Raw genomic sequence first — 15,424 nt, forward strand, 5'->3', positions numbered from 1 at the left:
TTTTTACATAACACATGTATAAAGGATTACATGTATTCAGCAGGTGTACAAATCAGATGTAATAAAAAAAACAATTATGGCTTCTCTGCTGTTGTGAGCAAAGAACATTTCTGTCCCAAAAGTCTACTATTTAATGGATTACGTAGTCAATTTTTTCTGGAGGGATGTCAGATGCAAAGAAACGAGCGCACCGCGTCACTCAGCAGATTGGCGGAGGACCAGTTATATTCCTCTGTGTCACAGTTGGGTGGACTAAAATTCTTCACTACGGAGTCTGGCTGGGAACGCGCAGGCAGCAGGAACTCGCTGGTCGTCCAGTTGGCAAACTGACGAAGTTGTCTTCGGAAACTTGAAGGCTCAAAACAAAACCACTATGACTTCGACGAACATGTATCAGGGGTTGGATAGTGCCTCAAAACCAAGTTCAAGGTGAAGAATATGACACATATGGTCGTGTATCTTGGTTATTTGTAAAAGATGTGGCCAACAGTGCTGTATTTGAACTCTAGTCAGCCGCTCCGTCAGCTAGTATCTCAATGTAGGTTAACGTTATTTGACAGGAGCTCTTCGTAGCATTTTGCAACACAATTTTTTCTGCTAATGCTTTCTCACATACCTCTCAGTGGTCTTATAAGGGACCGAAATATCTGTGTGGTCGCTCAACTCGAGTTAGCTTGGTTGGAGTTGCCTTCCGTTAGCAAACTTAAGAATCAAGAATTAGCTTTTAAGCTAACCAACCAGGCGTTGTCTGCTGCGCCTGCGGAAGTGTGAAAGCCTCTTCAGACTGCTCTTCTTTGTACTCGCCAACAACGGCGTTGTGGCCACACTGTTCTTCTTAAATGTGTTTCAGTTTCCCCTTTCTGACTCAAAAGCGTCCGTTCTTTGGTCAGCTCCGCTAAATAGTCGAGTTCACGTATGTTGTGGTTTCTAATTACGTGAGAAAGTATAGCTTTAAGAGTTTTCAGACGTATGGCGCCATTCCCGGGTACATAATCAAATAACCTGTTATTTGCCTGCGTTGGCTTAAGCTGCCGGCTGTACTGTGACAGTCATAGCCAGGTTACCTACTGTTTTCTACTTGCCCCCTTTGTGTGCCATGGTGCAACAAAAAAAATGACCTCATGTTTCTAACAGCAGTCAGTAAACAAGGACCTCCATGACTCAGACTTTCTGAAAACAGTTGTCCACTCTCAAATTTGACAAGGATGAACAAATCCTCTGATAACTGGTAACCTTAATAAGTTGGCACAGTATAGACAATCTGTTATCATTTAGCAAGATTACATTACATTGAATTCCGTCTTTTCCAGGTCACACCTGTACATGGTAATTGATCGTAAGACCTGAACATGATCTTTTCAAAGTTGCTTATATTCTCTTGTCTTTTGTAGGGTGTTGCAGCCTCCTGGAGGTGGCTCCAGTAACCTGTTTGGTGGCTATGAAGATGATTCTGCAGCAACAAGAAGACCAAATAAGATGGCCTCTAAAGTCTTTGCTCCACCAGAGGAGCCACAGAGTGTGCCCAGACGCTCCAACCCTCCAGGTCAGACCAGCCTGTCAGGGCTAATGGATGTGCTGAGGCAGGACACTATAACCATCTATCAATGTCCAGGGTGTGAAAACTGTTACTATAATGTGACAATTCCAGTATAAACACTTTCACTGTTCTCTTTGCCTGAATGTAATCCACCTCCAGATTTGAAGGATCTTATGTAGCCAGAATCTGTGTCTACTGTTGAAAAATGACCTGAGGGACAGGGACTGATGGGTCACCCTGAGTACCTTATCCTACAGTTTTCACTGACATTAACATCGCTGTCAGTGAATTTTACAGTATACAACACTAAAATTTGCCTAAGAACATTGCTGAAGGGTCATGAAAGAGCTCAGTGCAAATGTCAAAATATGTTTTAATCCCATATGAATAATCATAGATGACATTCTGCCTCGGGGTCATGAATCTGCATGGCCATCAAATGGGCAGTGCAGTTCACTAGCCTCCTAAACGGAATGTGACAAAGTTGAGGTGTGTTATTATGTCACTGTCAATGCTGCAAAACTTAACACACATCTTGGTTATACTTTATGTAGGTGGGAAGAGTAGTGGAATATTTGGGGAATCTGAACCCCTTGCTCAACCACAGAGACCCATACCACCAGGTGGATCAACCAGCAACATATTTGGGGCTCCGGAAAGTGCACCTGTGCAAAGCCCAAGCAGAGGCCACCCGAATAAGCCAAAGGTAAGCCACGGTTTTATTTATTTTATTTTTATTTTTTTAAAGAAATGGTTCATCCCAAATTAAAAATGTATTTATTGTCTACTCACCTCTGTGCAGTCAGGGTCCAAAAACCTGCTATTTATCGAATTTATACTATTCAATAAAACATGAAGAAGGCAGCAACTATGTCAGCTAGTATGTGACACAGTTGTGTGTATCAAACAATGTTCTTCATGGTTCAATAGTGTTTGTGCAATCAGAGTAATGTCACTTTAGTTTGAATCTATTGCAGCAATCTCAGGAAGGACAAGAGTAGATTCCAAGCAACCACTTAATTTCAGAATCGGTTAATTTACCTGCTTTCTGTAAACATGTTGAGGTTGATGATAGTGTTGGTATTCCATACAGCTGCTTGCATGCAGACATGCAAAACCTATGAAAAGCATGTAAACATACTTAAGTTTTTATCATGGTTGAGCAAATGGAACGTTTTAAAGATTTTGGAAAAGTTTTTTGCAGTTGTGCTTGGGTTCATTCGGACAGCCTTTGTGGTCGCAAACTAGGGGAAAATGACCAATACCAACTGTATTTAGGATTAATTCCCTGTCACATAAATTCAAAGTCACATTTAGTTGTTGTCCTAGACTGTATAACTTGAAAACAGTTGCTGTCTTGTGATGTATTATCCCTGTTGACTTAAAGCTATTGTTCACACTGTGTTTAAGGAGAAAATGAAAATAAGCTTTACTAATTGCACACAAATTGTGCAATCTGTGCTGAAATATAATGGATTTTCTGTGTTTATGGATTTTTCAAATTAGTCTGCATCAGTGGAAGATTTCGGAGCTGCCAACTCAGTCAAACCACTCACAGCATGGGTAATTGTCACTTACTACCTATGACTGGTTTCATCTTTGACACATCTTTGAGTATATATTGTGTTCATCCATAATACAGGGTGTATTTACTATGAACATGCAGCTTTAGTATTTTTATTTTCCTTAAGTTTTCAAGTGAGAACTGGCCAAGGCTACTAGTCTGACTGTGTAAGTGAGAGAAATACTTTCACTCCGATGCCCTGAGGACCCTTGGTCATGGCAGTTTTTTACTGAATTTGAGCAGCTGCTTTAGCTTGAAAACACTAGAGCAACAGAGTCTGTTTTTGTTTTTTTCACTGACAGAGTGAGAAATCTCTTATCTTTATTCTTTTTATTACAGGACAATCTAAGTGTGGGACCTGAATCTGAATCACCAGGTGAGATAGTTAAAAGGAAAATGCCCATGAACTCTTTTTGGGAGATTTGTGTAATATACTGAGTTGTCATTGTCACTTTAGCATCCAATAGACTAATCTGGACCAGTTACCTTTCCTTATAGGACCCCAGTCCACTTTATACAGTTAATAGAATCTGTAATTTTCTTTTTTTCAAAGTTTTGGACTTAAGGAGTTTATAACCATCAAATGAATCAAAAAAATAAGATATTTATAATATCTATAAGTACTTATCTAAAGATAGATTTTTTTTTTTTGTGGGAAAACAAATCTAACAATGCCATTTCAACTGTAAACCTGCTTCCCACTGCCACCTTTGCTAGTCTCATATTCACTAATAGAACAAGATGAACTTTAGGGAATATGATACATTCATGTTGCTGTGGTCATATCAACAGGCAACTATAATTTTAAACCTACACTGCAGTATCTATGGCAGGATACCCATTAGCCCCTAGCCCCTGTGTTAATAATAAAACTGGTTTCATTAGGTATAGGGGCAGGAATGGAGTCCACACCAGTGTATCACCAGGCTTTTTTTCTGCTCTAGCATTTCTGTAAAGTACAGTTTTCTCTCCTCAAGCGCCTGAAGTCAAGGTCAGCCAACCTGAAGTGAAGGAAGAAGCTGCCCCCCCAGCTCCCATGCCAGCCAAGGAAGAGCCTCCTGCTGCTGTGTCAGCCCCACCTGAGCCTGAACCCACTCCTTCCTCTTCCCCGCCTCCTGATGAGACTTCACTGAAGAACCATGAGCCTCACCTGGGACCCAGGCCTCGTTCTCACAACAGGGTCCTCAACCCACCTGGAGGAAAATCTAGTGTGGTATTCTACTGATCAGCTGAACACACTACTCCTCCCTGTTTGTGTCCATACACTCCTTGTCTGCTCCCCTGTTAATCTTCTCTCATTCCAACACGCCTTTCCCCACGGTTATTTCACCTGTACATCTAAACACAGACCAGGAATTTTGTTCTCCACACCTGTTTCCTGGTCATATATGTTTTCCTCAACTTCTTGCACTTTCAGTCCTATTTCTGTCTCCTTGCTCTTAGTCCAAGTCTTCATATTATTCTCAATTGAAACCTGCAATCATACAATCATACCACCAGTCAATCAACAGGCTAGCTTTTACTTAGTCACCTTGTCTGTGACACCTATTCAATCTCAATATTGCGGTTACATTTTCACTGTTTCTGTGTTTGAGCATGTGTAAATGTAGTCTGGTTTAAGGCACAGTTATTTGTCATTTTGAAAAAAAAATGCATCTCAAGAAAGGTTTAGACATTGGAAGAAGCTTTAAATGATCTGGTGTGACAAATCCTTGCGTAAGTTCAAAGCAGACATTTGCTCAAATTTGTTTTAAGCCTTAATGTTTTACAGATAGGATGGGGTGAATAGATCTTCTCACCACTGTAATATGTCAAATGTTTCAGGGAGTCCCAGTAGTGCCACCCTTTTTTCTTTTTTTTTTTTTTCTTTTTTTTTTTTCTTTTTTTAAATGCGCTGCCAGATCCTTATTGGATGACGACATTAAACCGTTTTTTTTTTTTTGCAGTTATTCCAAATAGATGTTAGACTTAAACCAATAACTTTATAATCAGAAGCCTTATAACTTGTAAGCGTTCTTTATGCCTTGTCCCTAATTTCAACAAGTGTCTAGATTAATGATCTGATGTCAGAGCGCTCTTGAAAACTCTATTTTGGGAGAGATGCCAAAAATTGACCTTGAAACAAAGATGAACGAATTGTTTACTCCCAAATGCTTCTGCTTCCTTAAAGAAATTCCATTTTGATTTTAATGCGAATGTATTGTGCAGGTACTTTCTGCTTTGTCCTCATTGCTTGCTTTATCTGAGAACATGCCTTCTTTTTTTTGCTTGGGGTAGGCCTCTGTTTATGTTTTAAATTAAAACGGCTGAAGACAAGTGAACTCTGGACAAGCGCGTGGCCTACCTGAGTCCAGGTGGGCTCATTGATAATCACCTTTTCACTCACTTCATGACGCACATTCATGGTATTCTGGTGCCAGCCTGTCCCTAGTGTGTTGATGTGCCTGGCAGGCAATGAGCGCAGCAGAAGAAAGAAATCCTGTGTATTGCAATAAAACAATTGTTTTGCATTTAGAGTGTGTTTATTTTGTTTACTTTACTAAAATGTAACGCTAAGAATATTTTAGATTCAATAGTAACTAAAAATTAAAAGGGCTGTAGTAGATAAAATACTTACATTGAATTTACTTTTCAAAAATGGAAATCCCATACACACCTTGTTAAGTGTTTATCTGGATCAGTGTAGATGTAACATTCAAGTTACGTGTCGTGTGCCCCAGATTTATAGCTAATTCTTGAATCACTGACACTGATGCTTTTGTTCAGATTCGCCCTTTGGCAGCACTCTGTGCAAGCTGCTTGTTCTAAGACAAAATGGCCACTTTATGCCTTGGAAGAAATTGTAGTTTTAGCAACTACACAGTGCAATGTGCAGTACTATTTAATTTTTCTCCTTTAAACTGCAGTCTAAAAGACCAGAAAATTGTTTGTGCATGTGACTTTACACAGGTACTGATATGGGTAAGAGTCCTGTTTGAGCCCATAAAAGTAGGTCGCCTAATACTTCACATTTATAACTCAAAAGAAAAGTACTAAATTAAAGCTACTTCCTAAAAAGCAAAAGCCAGAGACAGCAGGCAGGACTGGTTGTGTGCAGTCTGTAAGCTCACACATCATTAGCCTGTGTTTGTGATCGCCATAAAATGGTGATCTCAACTGATGTTTCATGAGGAACAATGAATAAGGTTTAAGGAAGACTATAGGCAACAGTGTAAACTCCTCAAACATGATTACTGTGCACTTGTGTGTGATATAAGAGCAAATAGACAAGCACTTCGTGTTGTTTGACTTAAAATGAGGTGCATTTAACATGGGACAAGTGACCAATACTACACCCACACAGGGGATTTCAGTTACTGAGTACATCTTCACTGTACTGTATAAATTAAAGTTTTAGTGATGTTTTCTGTATTTGATCAAACAAAGTCGTCTGCTTTTTGTAACGTATTACCTGTGTAATAATGAACAGCAAGATCATGTTTTTGAATAAGATGTTTAGTTAACCAAATAACAATCAAACAAAGGGACCAAAAGTGAAATTCAGTGACATTAGGTTTTCATGAGAAAACAGATATTTTATATTTCACATCACAAACCAGCCTAAGTTTGTGAATGTTTCAGTCTGGTTCATCCACATGTTGGTGTAACAACCAGCCACAGGCCTAAACCTCAATCTGCTTCTTGGTTTCCAAGGACCACCCACCTTCCGCTGTAAGCCTCTGAAGAAAACTGATGAATGGTGTGAAATGTAATTATTGTTAGTATTTCACTGCCACCTATCGACGGAAACAAGAAGGACAACTGTAGCTGTATGCTGGTGAAACAATACCAACAGGACATCTGGTTCAATGTGGTAGATTTAATTTTTTCTGACTTGAATAGTTTTAATTCAGTTAAATGGTTGCTGCAGAAAGCTTACAGGCCTGCTGCTATGTATATTGTACATTAATACTGGTGTCTCCCTTCCAGATTGGCAGCTGGAGGTGTACCATGTGAGGCTGTGTCATTTAGACCTTGTTACAGGTATGTATGTGAACCCAGAGACTCGTGACCACCTGCTTTGAATTCTGTCAATTTAGCACCATTCTGAGAAGATAAAATTTGCATTTGCATCAGTTCACCTCTGGCCTGCAGTCTGCTATGTATAAGGTACACTCCAGTGAGAGGCTTTTGAAAAGGCATTGGTTTCATCACAATACATCACATTTTTGACATAAGAAAAAAAGGTAGTAAAAGATGTTTAGTTGATCCGTTCTGTTGGAGAGAATTGTTGAATATGGAGGTAGTTAAGATGCATTAGGAGGGCAGCGGTATGCCCTCCATTCGGTTTTTATGCTTCATTGACCAGTTTTTGTTTCCATAGTTAATCCTCTCAATGGCAAACAATTGCCCAAGCTACACTTGTCTAACTGAAAGGCAGTTCAAGATAAAGGTGTCTGCTTTTGACTCCTTCCCTTTTTTCTTATTTTATTGTACAGAAGTGATTTTCATACATTGTATGCTGTCCTGTAGCTTCCCCTCTTATGTTAGTATTGTCAGGCATAAATTCTTACCTGTTGAGGATGTTATCAATTTTATACAGGGAACAACAGTTTATATCAGCAAAAAATTTTACATTAAATTTTTTTTTTAAGGCAGTGAATAAATGTAACGCAAAAGCAAATCCTCACCAGGCCAACTCTGTCCATGTCTGTTGCAGAAAAAGTTGCATTTGTTGCAAGTATCTGAACAAATCTGACCTGTGGAGAGCTGAATTCCTTCCCATATGGATCAAATGACTTCAGGGGTCTGTTGTGGGATAAAATGTTGAGGTAAGTCCCTTTTCTGACGATATTATCAATTGCATCCAGGCAGAAAAAATCATCTACATCTCTTAATGCACTTTTCAATATAGAACTTCTGGTATGCTTAAGCAACTGTTAATCTAAGCTATCATTAGGTAACAGCTAGTACCTCATGTGCTGTTTGTTAATGCAGCATTTCAGCCCCATCTTATGAAGAAAATACCTAGTCATAAACAGACTGAATGCTTAAGGATTTCAAGATGATAATGATTGAGAAAAATGTTAAAACCTGTAAAAAAAAAAAAACTTAATATTCCTGAATTTCAAAGTGAAATTATTAACGCCAGGACTAACAGGATGATTCATTTTGCCCTCTGAGATGCAGTTTTGTCAGTATTCGCGGGATAGTCAAACGATGTAATGACTTTTTTCACGAGAAGAAATGTTGACTCAGTTTCCTTTGTGGTACAAACCAACATGTTCATAGCTAGTTTCACTATCTGGTCCCTTTAGACAAAGCTTGAAATATGCATTAAAAGAATCTACAATACAGATTAAAGTAGACTGGGCTTTTGTTGGCAAGACCTGGATATGAGTCATATTTTATTAAAAACACAGAAGTGGGAAGTATATGAAAATGGACCATCAAATCTTTACAAATGATCTTACTTGTAATTTAAAAATGATCAAAAAGAGTGTAAAGGTTTCATAAAGTCTCGTCATGAATAACTGATAATGTTCATATGGATTGTGAAGCTTTTTATTTCGTTTTTGGAGAGTGCATTGTCATTATTATTAAATTCTAGCATCAAGTACTGCTGCGGACTTAAGTCAAGTGACTGTTAAAGTAAAAACTACAGCTTCCGGTTTTGGCTTCCAAAATAAAACTGACAGGGCTCTTGCTACCACTGAGGATACCGAGACCATGTCGTCATTATTGTTTATAGAAATTTGGCATTTATATCACCATTTAGTGAGATACGATATATAAAAGATATAAATGAACAGTTAAATTATTGTATATAATATGAACATGATGAAGCCAGAATATTTGAGCCCTGAACACTTTGATTGAGTTTATAGCTGCATATGAAAATTTATTTGATTTATGTTCATTTGTGTTTTATATACATCAGGTGAGATACAGTGTATCAATAATGAGGTTGAGTTTCTGGTGTGTTTGGTGTGTTTGGTGTTTTTGTTTGGTTTGGTTTGGTAGTAAGGAACATATTCTGTTTTGTTTATATGTGCAATGATTATGATGAGGGCTGATATGTATTAGGAAAATATAAATAAGAAATTAATGGTAACATTCTTTCTAGTGTCCATAAGGTTCAGAGATTTTATAATGAGCTCACTAAGAATGGAATAGGCTAGTGTTTATTTTATAATCTTATGATGAGATAAAATTATTATTTTAAACATAATTTTACCTATTCCTTCTACTCCAGCAATTAAACACTGCACTCCAGTTAAGCTGGGGAACAGAGACAAACTCCAAAAAGAAACTTAAGCAGCAGAAGCTGAAATAACCTTAACTGTAGTCCCTAGTGTGGGTTATGCATCAGAAATGGTAAATCCTACATTTCCCATAATTCAACCAATAGCATTGTTTTTCTTTCACCGTCCCTGCCTGGAAAATGCCCACATTACTCACCCTCAGTTTTTAAAAGGAAGGTGATATTTTGGCATCAACTAAAAGCTGAGCATGTGGCCTAACATTATTTAGCATTATTGTAATTCTGATTTGTAGCTTTATTTTGAAATCTTGGAGCGGACTTCTGGTGTCTGACTTCACCAGTGATCCGCTTGCTCAATGCAGACGGTGTGACGTCAGCCAGAGTCGGTCAGCTGGCTCCTCCATCTGAACAGCAGGGAGAGCCTCTCCCATAGGGAGACATCACCATCAACGCCCGAGCCTGGCCAGCAGCATCGGCAGCCCGCTGGAAGGGGATCAAATATGGAAGAAACGATATTATAGTGGTGGATCGGGCGTCGGCGGAGATCAGGAGCGGTAGATTATTTATTTACATATTTATTAATGTATTTATTTTCCCTGCCAGTAATGGCTAGGGTCCATTGCTGCGGCTGCTGAGGGGCAGGTGCAATATCATCGACGAAGGCATTTCGTTCCTCGGCATGGACTCAACGAGGGCCGATCCACAGGCTGGCCCACTCCACATCCACTGCTCCCCGGATCAGATGCTCTGTGCGGGAGGAGAGAAATAGCTGGGCCGCGTCTGGAGGCGATACAACGGGCTGGTGGTGGAGGAGGAGGGGGCCCTCTTTACATCAAAATATTAAAGCCAGTATTTTCAGTACCGAGCTCAAGGTTACGCGCACACAACAGCCAGTCTTCGTCCAGTAAATCTGTGCTGCTGCAAAATGGCATAAGTGTTTTTTTATTTGAGGAAAGACTGTGATTGAATGCCCCCCTTCTCTTTGCGCTGAGTGGATCCAAACCCTGTGACAGTCTCGCCTTAAAGGCCTGAAAAACTGTTGAGCGCAGCCTCCTCATCTGGAAAACAGACGCCGGCTCCAGCTGCCAAGATGATGGAGCTGCAGATAGACGAGGTGGTTTACCAGGACGACTACGGCTCCGGCTCCGTCATGTCGGAGCGGGTGTCGGGCCTGGCCAACAGCATTTACCGGGAGTTCGAGCGGCTGATCCGCAGCTATGACGAGGAGGTGGTGAAGGAGCTGATGCCGCTCGTGGTGAACGTCCTGGAGAACCTGGACGCGGTGTTGACAGAGAACCAGGAGCACGAAGTGGAGCTGGAGCTGCTGAAGGAGGACAACGAGCAGCTCATCACCCAGTACGAAAGGGAGAAAGCGCTGCGCAAGCAGGCGGAGGAGGTAGGTAACCCCCGGCTCTGTTTGGGCCTCTGCCCGCATGATCACAGCCAGCTTCCTGCTGCCTCCTCGATGGTCACGGTGCCCTGACTGAACTGAGAGGTTTCATCAGACATGTGACTCATCTTTAGGCCTGTGACATGAGATTGTTGAGCTTATATTTAGTATCAATGCAACGCTGACACTGCTGACAGTGTCCTCTGCCGTGTCAAGCTGTGCAAAGAACAACTGTAGCCCAATGATAAAATTAAGAAACATGATTCCGTTATTATACTAAAACTGTCTGAAATGTAAGCTACCTCTGAAGTACTGTGTTTTTACTTAAAGTAAAAATACATCAACTTTAATAAGTAAATGATCATGAAAAATTTAGTACAATATTGAAGATTTAAATAACATTAATAAATATTTTATTTTTTGAGTTTTTACTCATCAAGTAACCTCAGGTGTCTAAGAGAAGCAGTGGAGCAATTACAAAGTCTAAAATATAGCTCAGAAAAAGTATAAAGTTCTGCAAAATGTTTCATAAAATCACTCATAATTCTGCTTGACAACAGACTGCTATATGAATGAGAACATGACAGTTTGAATAACTGCTACTACTACTACTACTGCTGCTGCTAATACTACTGCTAGGTCTGTTAATACCGCTATAATATTGCTCAACCTACCTCAGTTTCTACGATTGCAGGTGTTTATGTCACAACTACTTCTCCTACTAGTACTACTGCCGTTGTTATTACAACTACAACTGCTAATACCAATGTTACTGTACAGAAATTAGTTTCATTAGACCTGAGCTCATGCAAATCCATATGCACACAGTATGCAAACACAAAGCAAGGGCATAATATCTGTACATAAAGTATACAGTATGGTGATAAAGGGACAGACAGCCAAGCTTTGAAACACATGAATGGTGTATTAAGCACAACATTCAGTGGGCGTTTACATTTGAAAACACAGCAAGAACAGGGACACAAACAACAAAAGTGGAAATTAATATGGAGCTATTACATTACCGGCTAAACTCCACCTCCAGCAAATCTTTTTTTTCCCCCCTCTCTGTCTTTCACTGACCGGTGTCACAGCAGCCGTGGGATCCAGCAGGCATCATAAAGCAACTTTAATCCTCCTCCCCATCCAAAGAGGCCTCAGCATATCACTGGCAGCTCTGGTAGTATCAGCTTAGCTCAGCTTTTAGCCTGTTTCATCATCTGTTCTCCCCGCTGTGTTTTCTCCCTATGTCAGTTATCTAATTTGTTTTCCCTTTAAGCTGTTAATTAAGACAGCACTCCCTGGTTCACATTAATATTTCAGTGTTAGCATATTTAAGCTTCTTTTTATTTCACAATGAAAAAAATCCTTTATCATAACAAAATGGTGAGTAAGCTTGAAAACCAACAGGCAGTGCAGGTAACTGTAGCTGCTCACCCAACTGGAGCCATTGTTTCACTTGATGGATGCCAACAGGTCCACACAAGTTTTATTGTTCTTAGTGGTGCTGGTGATAGTGAAACTGAAAGTAATCATAACAGTACTTGCTAGTCAAGAGAAAACCGAAAATAAAATCACAATGACATAATTGACGATGACATCACATGCCCTCAGGAGTAAGAATCACTCTTCTTTTGTGTCTCGGTTAAGGAGAAAAGTATTGGATTTAGCGCGGTGGCCAACCTTGTAATATCAGTCAGGCCTGATTACCGATTTACTTTCTGTATCCAGGGAAGGTTTTGGTGAGTTTACAGGTACATTGGCACAGAGCAGCTACCAGTACTATTTTCTACTGCTGCCTGCCAAACATTTAACTGAGGCAGTTGGTGGTAAAGCTTCTTGCTTAGTAGTTTTTATAAGGATTTAGCAGCAAAATCTATGTTTTATATTGGTCCCATACCACCTAGATTTTAAGCTTTATATAAGTAGTATGTCAACCAATTCAGTTGGAGCACTCCTTGGTTTCCTTCGGCAGGATTCTCTTCCATGAAAGGTTTGCAGCTTGCAAGAGAAATTGATTCACATCTTTGCACAGATTAGGTGACAAATTTCAATGCAACAAATAACAGAGAGACAGTTTTTTTCTGACTGTGAGAGGGTTACAATGGGGGATGGGACGACGTGCGAGGGGTGGGGAATCATAGGAAATCAATAGTACACAGAGCACAGTGAGGGAGCCTGGCACTGTAACCTGATTTGTGCTTATGAGGAGCAGACGCAGCACAACAGAAGCAGAGGGAGAGAAATAGACTGGGGTCTTATAAAGCCAGAGTATGAGCAAGTAAATGCACAGGCCAGATCAGACAGAGAGGAAGTCTAATGAGAAGAATGAGCAGGGTGTGAGAGAGAGAGAGAGAGAGAGAGAGAGAGAGAGAGAGAGAGAGAGAGAATCTCAGAGCTAGAGGAAAACAATAACACACCCTCTCGCAAGACACGGAGAGTGACGACCAAAAAGTGTCTCAGATTACAATGTTACTAGGCCCCAGCTGATGGTAAACAAAGCCAACAGCTCCCTCTCTGCTCATGAAGACTTAACAACATCTCCAGTGTTACAGATATTAAAGTGAGGTTAACAAACTCAACCATTTTGTAGCATCTTTGTTGCAGCAGTTTTCTTTTTTTATTCTGGAGGAATTATCCCATGACTTTCTATCACCATTTGTGCTGGTTTCACACTTCTCAAAGTGTGATGACAGTTAAAAGACTGATCATACCTCTGCCTCTGCTTTATCTGTAATCACCTTCTCTCTTGATGCGGTTCGCTTTTGACAGTTAACATGAAAATTGACATAGCATATCAGCTTCAGCTTCAACTTTATATTGTACTGCATTTCATTATTTTCATGCTGTTGTCAGTCCACACTGTCTTCAGGTAGTAAACAGTGTAAGTAGCTGCAAGTGTGACAACATCTCAGTCAACGCTACAGAAAGCACATTAGCACCAGTCAGTCATCACAAGGCTACTCTATGAATTATTCATACTGCACAGAATAACACAATATTCCCGCTCATAAATCTGTGTACGCCATTTTAGCTGTGTAATTGTTGTTTACACAAATCAAATGTCCTTTCTGTTTTTTAACCTGTACATTGCACCTCTGCTGGTCACTGTTCCTCCTCAGCACTGCATTTTAAAAGCAAATACTGAGATTGGAGAGGTTAGGTGTCTGATGCAGGTAAAGGCAGTGGATTAAGGCGTGGACTTGAAGGGCATAACTGTAGGACGTGTTCCCGGTCGTAGGGGAGAGGATGAGGGATATTATTTTGTGAAGCTGTGGTCTGCTACTGTACAACATACTGTGATTTGTTTTTAGATCCTATATATATATATATATATATATATATATATTATTATTATTATTATTATTATTATTATAGTTTAGTCAAAAAGACATCCTTTTTTGTCATTGGGTGTATAGCTAAAATATTTAGCACTAGATAACAAACATACTGTCCTATGGAAAAGTGTGATTATTTCTTTAATATATAAACTTGGTTTTCAGGTATTACACAGGATGTAAACGTGCAAAAACAACAGTATAAAGGCTGCCCACTAGTTTAGAGTCACATTTAAAGAAACTAGTCTTGTTAAATTATTGAGAAAAGAGAGTCACATTTTTGTGATATTTCAGCTGCTGCTCAGATGTGAAGATTTCCCTGCTAAAATCCTCTCTGCATAATATGCCAAACAGTGCTCATGGGATTGTTGTTGTACACAGTTTTTCAGTGACTTTAGATGTCTATGTTAGTTGTTGTATTTGCAGAAGTCATCATATTGTAGCATTTGCATTTTGTGCATATGTGCAGCATATTCCCGGTTCCATGATCCTGCTGCAGTCAGAGGATTACAGTATTAAGACTTTTTAGACTTGCTGCACTGCAAAAAGGTTGTCATTGTGAACAGCTTTACAAAAGAAATGTGAAAGGGAAGTAGGCTGCTCTGTGTTTGCCTCCTCTGGCTGCTCAGCTACAGAGTGAACACTGTCAGACAGGTATTTTATAGAGCTGTTAACTAACTCCAACCTTTCTGTGAGTGAGAAAGCTTTAAAGAGTGCATTACTCTCACCCAAATACCGTCGGTTGTTATGACCACACAGCAGCCAATTGTCCTGAAAGGTGATTGCTCAGTGTAGCTGCTATGAATAATATCATTAATTTTGTATATATATAATGTTTTTTACATTTGAAATACAGTTGAATGCAGTGGCCTCAAGCATTTTCACCACAGTATATTGTGCAGCCGTGTGAAGGCCTAATTTTTTCTCATGTGTCTTCCATCAGAAATTCATTGAATTTGAAGATGCGCTGGAAGCTGAGAAGAAGGACCTGCAGATACAGGTGGAGTTTCTGGAGCTGCAGGGGAAACAACTGGAGCTCAAGACAAAGAACTATTCTGACCAGAGTGAGTGGACACTCCATGTACTGTAATATACTGCACAAGTAGCAAATCTGGCTACTGAGACCCAAAACCTGTAGTGAGTTTTTTCAATTAATAGCTCTGCAGTATATATATATATATATATATATGTGTGTGTGTGTGTGTGTAACATTAAAGCTGATTGTAGTTCTATGGGGAGGATGGAAAAGGAAGTAGACATGCAATTGGAGGATTTCATATTTTTAGACTTTTGGATCAAATATTAAAGTGAACTGGTCGTGCTGTTAAACTGTTGTCTGTCTGTCTCTCAG

At 39.7% G+C, this 15,424-nt stretch overlaps 2 protein-coding genes across 26 annotated transcripts in view; both read left to right on the forward strand.

The window, feature by feature from the left end:
- Positions 1–256: 256 nt before the first annotated feature.
- Positions 257–5,611, forward strand: jpt2 (Jupiter microtubule associated homolog 2). 2 transcript variants are annotated; one of them, XM_056401485.1, is made up of 6 exons: positions 257–429; positions 1,392–1,543; positions 2,092–2,243; positions 3,044–3,100; positions 3,441–3,477; positions 4,079–5,611. In XM_056401485.1, exons 1-6 carry the CDS (start codon positions 374–376, stop codon positions 4,324–4,326), a joined length of 702 nt encoding a protein of 233 aa, XP_056257460.1. In that variant the 5' UTR covers positions 257–373; the 3' UTR covers positions 4,327–5,611. The 2 variants fall into 2 exon arrangements, with proteins under 2 accessions (XP_056257460.1, XP_056257461.1); XM_056401486.1 differs by lacking the exon at positions 3,044–3,100.
- A 4,117-nt stretch (positions 5,612–9,728) lies between these two features.
- mapk8ip3 (mitogen-activated protein kinase 8 interacting protein 3) overlaps positions 9,729–15,424 on the forward strand; it is a 28,277-nt gene continuing 22,581 nt past the window's right edge. For 16 of the 24 annotated variants that reach the window (XM_056400889.1, XM_056400899.1, XM_056400897.1 and 13 more), the window contains exons 1-2: positions 9,730–10,741; positions 15,017–15,137. In XM_056400889.1, coding sequence (XP_056256864.1) covers positions 10,436–10,741; positions 15,017–15,137 — 427 coding nt within the window. In that variant the 5' untranslated portion in view covers positions 9,730–10,435. Of the gene's footprint in view, positions 10,742–15,016; positions 15,138–15,424 lie in introns of all 24 variants that reach the window. The other 8 variants (XM_056400891.1, XM_056400900.1, XM_056400914.1 and 5 more) reach the window with 2 other exon arrangements.

Source organism: Seriola aureovittata, chromosome 17 (genome assembly GCF_021018895.1).
Source record: "Seriola aureovittata isolate HTS-2021-v1 ecotype China chromosome 17, ASM2101889v1, whole genome shotgun sequence".
Classification (NCBI taxonomy): domain Eukaryota; kingdom Metazoa; phylum Chordata; class Actinopteri; order Carangiformes; family Carangidae; genus Seriola; species Seriola aureovittata.